A 12,135-nucleotide genomic window follows, 5' to 3' on the forward strand; every position below is an offset into this window, starting at 1 on the left:
ACTTGTGCCCACGGCGCAGAGAGGCACGGGGCTGCCGGCGCAGGGGGCCAGTGGCACTGCTCCGAAGAGTAGGAGGGAGGAGGAAATTCCTGAGAGCCGGCATTTAGTGCCAGGTTTTTTGAATCTTGCCGTATGCATTTTACATATATCGCCAACAATCAGTTATAACTGGAAAGCAGTGAAGCCCTTTAGGAGCAGGAATACTCCCACTGCATCCAACTGAACTATTTATTCGTTTAAATGCGCGGAGTTAGCCGGACAGGTTTCGGTGGCTACGGCAAGGCCCAACAGCCCGGCCTGGCACGTCCAGAGCCCCACTCCTGTGTCAGCGGATGCCCATTGCAGCCTTGTTTCTAGATTATCTCCCTTGTTCCCTCTGCCTCGTAAACGGGAAAGCATGGTAATTTCCCTGTCACAGCACACTTAAGGAAGAGAGAAAAGCCGTGAGGGAGGTGACACGGAAAATGCAATCAACTTTGTTAGAGGTGAAGCAGAAAAACATTTTTCAAATAGTATAAACTGCCACTTATTCCGTGTGTGCCACACCTCCCAGAAGCATTCCTCTGGAGCTGGCTGGCGCGCGTTTGGAAAGGAAGCATTTGCACCGCCGCTCGCTGCAGCACGCGAGGGAGAGACGCCGAGAGATCAGCTGAGAGCAGGGGCAGCAGCCTTAAAACTCGGCTTTTTAAACCAGTGGAGACTTCAGCCAGGTGACTGAGAGAGGAGCCAACTCTCAGTGTTTTGAGAAGTTTTTGATCCCAAAATGAGGGCCCGGGGGCGGGTCTGCACAGAAATGCGGGCACGCGTGCGGTGCCAGGCTTCCTCCCAGATGGATGTAAAGATGCGCAGGGTCAGGTTTCAGCCATATGTTAGGATTTGCACCGGTGATTGGATTGGACAAAACCTAATGATATTAGACCGGGTGCCTTAAGACAGCATTAAACCAATTTTTGGCCTTCTTTAAGTCCATTAGATATAAAGTAAATGGGTAGTGTTGGCTCTGCACCTTACCAACAGAGAGAGACAAGGACTGTTTGTTGGGTGTTTTTTTCTTTTTGCATTGATTGTTCAAGATTTTGCCTCTTGGTTACTGCCCTTTAGCCTCTTTCAGTGTCAATGTGGAAACTGGGAATAGAATTCAGTGTGGTGTCTCCTAGAAATAGTAAAGTAACGGAGAAATGTGTTTGTCTTGACTTACAAAAACAACAAAAAACCCCACAGCGCTGAGGACCTTGGCTGCACCGACACCGCAGCGCTTAGATGGTATCAAAGTTGCGCTTCCGAAATCGTGCTCGTTATTGACTGGAGCAGCGGGAACAAGGCTGAAGTTCCCTTGCAAACGGAGCCCTTGCGGGAGGGTTTCCCACCCCAGGGAGCTCTTCAGGCCCATGCTGTGACCCGGCTCCTTCCTGCCCTTCCCTGTCCCATATGTTTTCCTCTGCACTGTGCCACAGCTTCGCCAAAGCAGATGCCCTTGGCCCAGGCCAGGCTTCAGCCTGGTGGGACTTGCAGAAGTCCCAGAACCCATATATTCGATCAGAATCACCCCTAGCCCTGCGCTTAGAAGGATGCTGTTGTTAAATCTGCCCATAAATACTCAGCAATGCCAACCCAGCCAGGGTTAAATCACCAGCCAGCATGAACGGCTTTGGCCTGCAGTAGAACACCCTCTGAGTCACTGCATTTTCCTGCTAATTCCTTCCTTTCTGATCACTTGAGCTCATGGCAAACTATGTCATAAAACCCTGACCCAAACACCGACAGCTTTTCTTTGACTTCTCCAACTTCGGCACTTCAAGCTCTCCCCTAGCAAGTCTGCAAAGCAAAATGGGATGAGTGCGTGTCAGCGTACTTCATCGCGCTGGTGAGGACTGGTCTTACTGGTAACCAAGCCTGTAGGTTACCTCCTGTGGTTCTCCTGAGTGTTTAAGCCTGTTTTATTGCATCTTCATCGCTAACGAGGTTGATGTGGCCCTGACACTACTGTCCATCCTATTCACTCATGTAGGCATGCCCTTGGGGAACTCAAAGAAACCGAGCGACACACAGACTCTAAAACAAAGGGGGACATCTGCGTTTTCAGACAATCAGGGTCACTTCCCTTTTCTCACAGAGCTTCCCACAGCGTAGGTGGAGGAATGGAGCTCATGATGTTCTCGGTGGTATTTTCCCACAGATTCAGAGAAATCCCAGAGCTCATCCCGTTGCTTGTAAAATACAGACCCTCCCCAAAACCTCCAGGCATTATGGGGTGCCCAACTGCGGCTCGCCCAAGCTCTGTGTGCTTTGGGTCTATTGTTCTCATTGATGGCAGCGTAGATAGATGGCTTCTCACTCAAAGCATCAGTGACCCAGCTGGAGTCAGTGCTTTCATCTGAGATCCAGTCAGATATACAAGCTAAGGAAAATCATGAATAAATTATTGGCTGGGAGACCTCTAAGGATGGTACTGGTGACTTGGTGATGGCCACATGCTTCTGAGCAAATTCTCCGGAGGAGTTGTTTGTCAAGACGTTAAATGGGCCTCTTGGGCTTTCCATTGGCCCTCGTTTGAAGAGCCAAGATGTTGGCATCAATGTCGTGCTGAGATTCCCACTGAAATAGGTCTGCCAGCCCAGATTCTCCAGATTCACCAGTTTGGTGAGGTGTTTTAGGGAAGGGGCAGTGTTGCTACCCAGAAGAGGCTGCATTTCAGGGCAGTGACGGATGAACTGATCTCTTCCTATCAACGGACCAAGTGGTCTTTGCTGTGAGTGCACAGAACGCTGGAGGAGAGGGAGATTGTATAAATACAAGGTGGGATGAATTAGTTTTCACCTGGCTTTGCTGAAGCCCTAGTATCATTTATTCCATCTTGCCTCACTTAGCTTTTGCTTATCACCTGAGGAATTGTTATCTTAACGTCTGGTCTAATGACGCCAGGTTGCAGTTACAGACTTGATAAATGACTCAGGAAGGTCAGGTTCCCTCAGTATTTGGATCCCGTGGTTGGCTGTGGAATAGCCAGGACACAAGATTGCTGTTTTCCTCAAATTCCTCTTGAGTTGGGTGACTAAAATTGGGCAGTTTAGCTTGGATATGTAGACGGATAAAGCCCCCGCTGCTCAGGACTGTCTTCAGAGGCAGACCACTCCTGATCACCGCTGCCATCCGCACCTCTTGCTGTCAAAACCAGGTCTGCAGCCAGGGAGGAGAGCTAATACCAGACACAGTGTAGTTTGCCCACTCTACACCTAAGAGCAACCAAGAGAATAGTGGTGAAGTGCTTTGAGATCCTCTGTTGAAACGTGCTGAAGAAAGGCAAAGGGCTGTACCTGTTCAGCCATTACTGCTTCTTATTTCTTTACCTTGTCACTCTTGGCAGGAACAATTAATCATACAACAATTAGCGTTCTCGAGGTATGTTCCCAGCTACTCCACGTTGAGTATGGGTTACAGTATTCAGGAGGAAACGGATTTATGGGAATTTTGAGCTTGGCTCCCGAAGGACGCAAGGTGGCCCGGGTGCCGTTGGGATGCCAGGTAGATGGAAGGTTCCTTAGCGCAGCACCGCTTCCTTTCCTACCAGCAGCCTCGCCCAGCCAGCAGAGAAGGAAGGTGTTGGTGGTTTGTTGTGTCCCACTCAGCCCTGGCTAACGAACAGCGTGGTGTCGGGACAGCTAGGTAGGAGAAAAGCCTAGGAAATAGCTCCTGATCTGAGCATAAGCTGAAATCCCAATGGTTGAGGGTGGAATAAGCAGCTTGTGAGGGTTTCCGTGGTTACACAGAGGCCGATCTGAGTGTGTTCTGTCTATGTTCTGTGCTCTGGAGAGGTGCGGCGTTAACGTAGCTGTCCCGCTGTGTCGTAACTGGCTGTGTCCGCGCGTCTCCCCGTGCGTTCCCTGTCAGTGAGCAGCGTGCGCCCGATCTTCCAGTGCTCCTGAAGTCGTGTTGTAACCTCAGATAGCAGAGCCGCTTTGAAAAAAAGAACTAGAAGGGAAAAAAGAGCCAGTTTAAATCTTCTTAATTGTTTTCTTCTGAGCTGAGAAATTTGAAAGCTTCCAAGTGAGGTTGCCTGTTACTAAAAAAGAAATTATTTCAGCTGACAGCACAGCATCTCTCTTTACCAGTTTTGTCTAGCCAAATTGTAAACCCTGCAGTTTTCTTGTTCTCATGTAGAACAGATTCCGACAACCCCCACCCTGCCGAACGCTTTCGCTCTGCAGCTGCAGCCCTTCCGTTTGGCTGCGGTGCAGAATTGTGCGTGGACCAGCAGAAGGAGCTCCAGGGCCAGCCATCGGCGTAGGGCCGCTCGGAGCAGCAGCGCGGCAGCTGCGTCTCAAAATCATCGATTCTTTCCCCTTGCGCTTTGAATTCTCTTCGCCAAGCAAAACCACCTCAGAGCAGAATAGAAAAATACCAACCTGCCATACTTTTTCCCAGAATTGGCTCTTCCTCAGGATTTGAAGATCAGGTGAAACTCCCTCCTTCCGCCCCAGTTCCTGTGTTCCACCTTGTCAAGAACGTGGGTATGTCCAAAAAAAAAGCCATTCTTTGGGCACCTCAAGCAAAGTGCTGCATCACAGTTTCACAAGCAAATATATTCTTACGGAATTATCAGGCTGACTTGCCGGAGCACAACTGCGTTTATTTGCATGCCCACAGGCTTATTTTGCATGCCGTTGAGATCTGCAGGTTTGATCGTTCAGGCCATGGAGGCCATTTGATAAATACGCAAACCTTTGGCTGCTTATTCAAGCAGAACCAGCCAGGAGCTTTTGGTGTTCGTCCAGCTGAGACGTTCGTGCCGATAGCCCAGGTCCTCGAGCAGGGGCTGTACAAACAACTTTTTGAGAATATGGGTCTGAGCTGCTTTGCTGAGGGCAGTGGCCGTGTGTGCATGGATGTGTTTCAAGCAAGGATAGACATTTTTCAGCAGTTTGGACCAAAAAGGCTATTTTGGGAAAGAACTGAGCGGGGTTTGCTAGCGATCTGGCCAGGGGAGTCTGCCTTTTTCCCTTTTGGAGAAGACGGACTATGGATTACGTTCTTTGCAGTGTAACTCCATCAGTGTCAGTGGACTTCAGCCAGACTGTCCTTTTTCTACTTCTCCAGCCTTCCAAGTGCGTAACATTTTGCTGATCCAGGAGATTTCTTAGCATTTCTGTCTCATGATTGAAATACATTAGTTCACCCTCCACAAATTGGTTTAGAGACCCTAAAGAGCTCAGCCCAGCTCAGCACGGCAGACCGGACGCATCACAAGGCTGGCTGCTACTCCGCAGCCACGGGATGCCAAAGATGTTGGGCCATGTCATGAAAGCAATGGGGTTTTAAGGTTGTCCAAAGCGAGAAACAATTGCTGTATGTCCCTCAGCAGCTTCAGATTCACAGCTGTGTTGTAGAACATTAGTTAGTGATCTTGGTGGCACAAGGTCTGTTTGCCTTTGAAGTAATTCCTGCCTTTGAAGTAATTCCTGCCCGTTTGGGTCAGTCGAAGATCCAAACTGCTTACCAGACCAAAGAAGACAGATTTCCCACCTCGAGCCACATAAGAGGCTAGATCCTAACCTAGATCCCAGATCCTAACCTTCCCATAGATCCTAAAATTCCTCACCGGTCTCTGCTGGGAAAAGCGGCCAAGGCACTAAAGGCTGGTGGCTTCCAGGAGAATGTCTGCACTCTTGTATGGGTTCAGGGCTGGAGTTTGCCCTCCAGAGCAGACTCTGAAGTTGGTGACGCTGCCTACATGTTGACCTGTCTTCCAACAAGGCAACTCAGGGCAGGACAGTGGTAGAAGCAGGGCTGGAAGAAGTAGGGCAGACAAGCCCTTATGGCTTGAGTCCCGGTGTGGTAAATTCACATGGATGGTTGGGGCCAACAAAGATGGTACAGATGTTGTCTCAGGTATCCCAGAACTGACCCTGTCCAGGTTTGACCGCAGGACAGCAAGGGCCTGGGGCTGCCCACTGCTCTGCAGGCTTTCTGTGGGAGAGAGGAGCTTGGGGAAGACAGAGTAGAACACAGAGTAGAACAGAGTAACTCTGTTCCAGCGTGCAGGTACAAATGCAGAGCATCCCCAGGTTGTTCTTTTCAAATAAGTTTGAAATACTGACTGCGATGAATTTGTTAAAGGTTAATAAGGACGAATCATGGAGCAGTTTTTGTCCATCTGAGGAAAGTTCTTGGTGACTCCCTACAGTGGACAAAGCGCTGCATGATTTGATGGTATTCCCTGTAAAGAAGCAGAAATCAGTCAGACGTAGTCAAGACATCATCTTCATTTGGTCTGAACCTTTAAGGATTTTAACAGCCCTTGATCGGTAAATTCTATAGCAAGGGGAAGCGAATTAATTATTTTTCCTAAAGCCTTAGCTTTGTGTCTGAAAGAGGTCCTGAATTACAATGCGGCAACACATAAAAGTTGTCCGACGAGCTGCGTGAGTGCGCTTTGTGAGGCCTTTTCCTTGTCTGTAAGTACCTGACTGTGTGCAGCCCTCCTGTGCCCGGGCCGGCCGGCGCTGGGCCCGCCAAGCATGTGTTTGTGTGTGGGCAGGAACCGCTAACTGAATGCAAAGAGTCGCATTTCTTTTACACACGTTGCTGTGGTGCCTGGGTGCTAATCACCGTATTTTGCCTTCTCTAGCACCTTCCCAGCCGAGGATCTCAAAGTGTTTTACAAACATTAATTAATTTAGCTTCACAACTCTCGTGTGAGGTAGGTGGGTGATGCCATCCCGCTTTCCAGATGAGGACACTGATCTACTTGGGTAGAGTCGCCTCGCTCCTGCGGTTAAAACCAAGGGAGGCAATGGCCTCCAGATGGCCCTTGCGAAGCCTGCCACCCGTCGCGCGGCCGGGGCTGCCCTCCCCGCAGAAGGAAGAGCAGTTCTGCGTGCAGCAGAGGGGATCCAGAGATGGCCAGAGCTTACAGCAACCTTCTTCAGAGCCCTGCTCCTCCCTCCTTCCTGCCCTTCTCTGCAGTTGTGGTTTCCAGCCGATCCCGCGACCCTGAGGCTGGAGGAGGGATTCTCCCCCATCAGTGGCGTTGCGGGGAAGGAAACACAGAAGTAGCTGTATTGCTGTTCCCTGTAGCCTACACCTCCCTTCTGTTCCACTTCCACCCACCCAGAGCTGCCTTTTCTACACCATCCTTTGGTTGCGTAGGTCCCAGCTTGCTGAATCTCCCCCTTTCCCTGGGAAAGCCGTAGGGCAGCGTCCCCTCACCGCGTTGCCGCGCGGCAGCCGTGACTCACGTGTGGGAATTGCGCATCCTGAACCTGAAAGCGTAGCCTTGCCGCTCCGTCCATTGCTACCAGTTTGGATTTAGCAGAATCAGCCTTTTCTGCGTTGCCTGCAGCCGATTTTGGCTGAAACCAGACTGGTAAATTTAAAATGAACCCTATGGAAAAGTCCTACAAACTTTCCGCGAGAAAATAACGAATTGCCCTTTGTGTAGCCAGAACAGCGCTGAAGCGACGCAGGTCCCTGCAGCATAGCGCTTCCTCCAAAGCGGCTCTGCGCCGTTCTGGTGCAGGAACTGGTGCCCAGTGGTCCTCGGGGTCGTGCTGGTCACCGGGGCGTGTTGGGGCAAAACGGCTTTCCAAGCGTAGCTGGGAGGGAAGGTCAAAACATGGGCTTGGAAACAGCAAGGGTTAAATTTGCGAGCGGGTTGAAGGATGTGGTTGTCCGACGGGACCAGTACGGCGTACGGCCCGGCCATATGTGCGTGCCTCGGTAGGGCACGCAGGACTTTTCCATGAGGGCGGGCAAAACTCTGCCGATACAAAAGTAATGGATCGTGTCCAAACCTCCAAGGCGTGGTCTGGCGCAGGCGGCCTCCGAGCCGAGCGTCCCGGCAGCTGCTGCGTTGCTCCGTAGGTTGGCCGTCTCTAGCGCGTCTCCCTGTTGTTTGGGACCCTGGTTAATTAAGCGATAAGAAGCGAGAGCATGACGAAGAACGACTACTGACCCGATTGCACTTTGACTGATCTGTTTCTTTTTCCCCCCAATCATCGATGCAGGTGTGAGCTACTCCAAGTCGGTTCCTCCAGCCTACCCACCACCCCAGGATCCATTAAATCAGGGACAATACATGGTGACAGATGGCATATCCCAGTCCCAGGTCTTCGAGTTCACCGAACCCAGACGCAGCCAGGCGCCATTCTGGCAAAACTTCAGCAGGTTAACACCATTCAAAAAATAATACCTAGAGAGATGGAGAATTTTAACTTAAAAGAACTAAAATTTAAAAAATAAAAAGAAATAAAATTATATTTATAGATGGACCTTTTTTCGGAGAAGCACTGTTGCAACTAAATATATATACATATATATATAGACACATTTTAAAAATAATAATATGTATACATATATGTATATATATAGAAGGACCAAAAACTTTTTTTTTGTTGTTTTTGGGAAGCAATCTGCTACTAGATACTAGGAAGCACCAATGATTTCTAACCATGTGACCTATTTTATTTTATTCCATTGGTCGGACATTGTTTTTGTTGTGTTTTTTTTTTTTTCCTTTTCTTCTTCGTTTCCATTCAAGTCGTCACTGGCATCCCAGAATGCTTTCTCGCTTGTGTGAATTCGTCATCGAAGTTCCTCATGGACTACGTTGGTGTATATTTTATTTGATTTTATTTATGGGGGGGTTGTTTGGTTTTTGGAGTGCTGGGAGATCTCTGCTCCCGCTCCCTCCCTCTCCGTCCCTCCCTCGCCTGTCCCCAGCGTTCCCTTTGGGTGACGAGCATCGCCCCGTCCCCGTCCCCATCCCGCATTCTCTGGTCTGACTCGTGCCTGTCTGGATGTGCTCCCCGTGCACCGTGCTCTGCTGCGCAGTATTTCTCTGGCTTTAACTGTTTTGTTGTGGGCAGGTGAAAACCAGCAGAAGGGCTTAGCAGCTATTTAGGAAGCGAGAGATGGGTTTTCCTCAGTTTTTTTTTTTCCTTTTTAAATTCTTTTTAGCACTGTCTTTTTCTCAATTCAGTGTGATTTGTTCACGCTCGGCGTAAGACTGAGAAAAGAATATCAGGGGCTTTTACCTCTTTTGCGTTCAGTTTTATTTCTGTGGGGTTATCTTTGATTTCTTTTCTTTTGAAGCTGAGACATGACTCTGAGAAGCCCACTCCTATCTTTGTTTGCCATGCAAAGATAAAAGCTTAAAAACCCGGCGGCTTCACGCCCTCCATTCCAGCCAGAGGAAAATTGGCTATTAGGCTCCCGCAAATGGCCAGTTTTCCTTCTTCAGGAACTAAGGTCCCATCCTGTTGGCCACACTCACGCCTGCACAGCGCCGCGTTAGTGACCCACAAATTGCTATTTACAGCAGTAAACCCAAAAGTGAGGACCACGACCGCACGCACTGCCTGCTGAACTCATTGCATGTAAGGTCCCTGCTCCGCTGGGGCCCCGGCCCCCTGAGCAAACCGGGAGCTGCCGGTAGCAACCCGTTAGCGGAAGGATCGTTGCCCAAGTCCTGGGAAGTGTTAGCCCAAGCTGCAGAGGAGTTGAGGACGGCCTCTCAGGAAAGCTATGGCTGAGACTGGAGAAGCTGAGCCGTATGACCATGATTAGGTGACCCAGTCTAACCCAGTGCTCGGTTCAGTCCAACCGGCACCCCGGTTCAGCGGAGCTGTCAGTGTCCGTGGGCGCTGGAGCCATTAGCTGCACTCTCCAGGTCTCTTTCTCTCTCTTTTTCTCCCTCTGGAGATGCATAGCTCTGTTTTGAAGGACACTTCCTACATTTTCAGCCTTAAGGATGTTTGGTCGGAAGCACGAAAGCTTCCGTTTAAGCATGTAAAACAAATCATTGTGCACTGGGATGCAGATTTTTCCGAGGGCAAATGAGTCTGTTTAAGCAGATTCAGAGGATGAACCTAAAAACTCTGCAGCAGTGTTCTGCAAGCTCCTTGGAAAATGTGGGATGAAGTGATTGATCACGGTATTTACCATTTTCTTTGGAATCTGATACACCACGTAAGCACCCCAAGCCAAGCAGTGTGGAGACAGATAGACCTTTTTTTTTAATTTTTTTTTGTTTTCTCCCCTAAGAAACCAAGAGAATGGGAAGAGCAGAGCGTGTGATTTCAGTATTTCCCTGGAGCCTGCTTTATTTCAGGGCACATTACAAGGCAGTGGCTATATTTTTTTATTTAAGAAGTACCAAAAGAAAGAATCTCAGCACTTTTCAGTAATCGAGAAACTGTCACTAAACAGCAAAGGCAGATGAGTGTTTTGGAGAGGGAGCGTGGCCCCGCTGGGACAGGCAGCAGCAAAACACCGGGAATCCCAACTCGGCAGGGACCCAGTTTTACATCAGAACTTATTTTTGTGCTCTTTTGTCTCTTTGCATTTTTATGGTCAGATTTTACTACTGAATATGTAGCAAGTACTATTTTGTTTCTTTAACAGAATGGGTATTTAAAGACATGAATGAGATGGGTTCTCAGACGTTTAAGGAGATGTTTTACTATTTCTGAATGGCTGGAGAGAGAGAGAGAGAAAGAGAGAGAGATTACAAACTGTTGTCAATGATGTGATGAAAATTTCACTTATTCTTTTGCCTTTTTAATTGCTTGGGGAAAGAAAAAAAAAAAGTAACAAGCACATTAGTTAAGCCTGTTCATTTACTGTTTTGTGCCTCAGAGAGTGAGAATGAGACATCCATAATCTTTATGAGAAGATGCTTCCTAAATATTCAGCACTAGGAAACAAAGAAACACCACCGCCACACCATTATTTGCATCATAAACCAAGACTCGCTTGATCTGACAAGGCCACTTGTTGGACTCGCAGCTTCTTTCTTAACCGGAAAGCCAACCCAAACTAGCGTTGCTCGCGCTTGCCGGAGCCGGGCGGCGGGCAGAGCAGACGCAGGCGCTTGTTCCGGAGGGAAGAGGGGCTTGGGCGTTCCAGACAGCTCCTCCCCTCCATAAATTGCCGAGGCGCTGCAAGAGCTGGAGCGTTATGGCGGCGAAGAACCAGCGCTGGGTCCTGCGTGTCCTGCCGGCTGGGGCTGTCCCCGTAGGGAGCAGGGTCGGGCTGCCCGGCGGCGCCGGGCGCGGCGCGGACGCACCCAGATTGGGGTGATTTTTTGGCTGAGCAGCTGATAAGACTTTCATTTCAATGCCAGACAGGAGGAACCCACTTACCATTCCATATGCAGAAACAAGAGAGTTGTAACAAACTTACATGTTTACGGTATTTCTCTGGCTGAATCTATATATATATATATATATAAAGAAAAAAAATAAAAATCCCTCTTCCCTAGGTAAACGACATGCATTACTCCTTGATCTAGACACTAGAGCAGAGGACCTAAATTCAAGACTTTTGCCTCCCCGCCCTCTCCAAAAAGATCAAACAAGAACCAACCTAGGTGCATCTACCAGTTGTAAATAGAAAAATACTACATAGAGAAATATATTTGAAATCTGTTTCAGTTTCTGGATGGTCGCTGGCCGTCCGTTGCAATGTTATTGATAGTACACTGTGGTGCTTTGGGTTTCTGGTTTTGTTCTCTTTATGCTCTGTCATCTTTTCATTGCAGCTACATTTCAGGGAACATGTATATTTAGTAGCTATTGTAAGTTCTGCATGGCATCACCAAGCTTATTTTTCCTTAAGAAGAAAAGAGGAGTCTGTAGGAGCTTAAAGGCACTATGACGACAGGGACTTGTAGCAGAGAATTTAAAAAAAAAAAAAATAAAAATATAAAAAGGTTTTTAAAATTCTAGTTTGAAGCCAAATACTGATATTTTAGTGCTTTTGGGGTTTTAACAGTAAGAGAAAAAAAAAAAAAGAAAAAAAAAAAGGATTTTGGTAACCCAGCTGATCCGCACTTGCCAGTTTTATTATTTTGTTTATATGGGACTGTTTGACCCTGTCAAACAAGTGTCAAAGTTGTGTGTATAAAACAAACAAAAAAAAAAGTGTTTAAAAAAAAAAAAGTGTTGTAAAGACACTGAGCCTTATGAAAATATTTATGGAATTAAATAAAAAGAAGTGAAAAGGCATCCGAAGGCATTTCACATCATTTTCCTCAGAGCGGTCTCACTCCTCATGTCGTCTGCGCAGCGTGGTTTTAAAACGCGTTCCGGTCCTGACCGCTGCTCAGCTCCTGCCCAGAATGAAGACAGCCGACAG

The 12,135-nt window shown here is 48.3% G+C and overlaps 1 protein-coding gene across 6 annotated transcripts in view; it reads left to right on the forward strand.

Annotated features, from left to right (window-relative positions):
• Positions 1–12,005, forward strand: part of ARHGEF9 (Cdc42 guanine nucleotide exchange factor 9) — a 185,278-nt gene extending 173,273 nt beyond the window's left edge. For 5 of the 6 annotated variants that reach the window (XM_086756110.1, XM_086756116.1, XM_086756114.1 and 2 more), the window contains one exon: positions 8,004–8,185. In XM_086756110.1, the coding sequence (XP_086612236.1) occupies positions 8,004–8,185 (182 nt within the window). Of the gene's footprint in view, positions 1–8,003; positions 8,186–10,635 lie in introns of those variants that run through there. The other variant, XM_086756112.1, reaches the window with a different exon arrangement.
• Positions 12,006–12,135: the final 130 nt, after the last annotated feature.

Source organism: Chlamydotis macqueenii, chromosome 11, assembly GCF_036417535.1.
Source record: "Chlamydotis macqueenii isolate bChlMac1 chromosome 11, bChlMac1.mat, whole genome shotgun sequence".
Lineage (NCBI taxonomy): Eukaryota > Metazoa > Chordata > Aves > Otidiformes > Otididae > Chlamydotis > Chlamydotis macqueenii.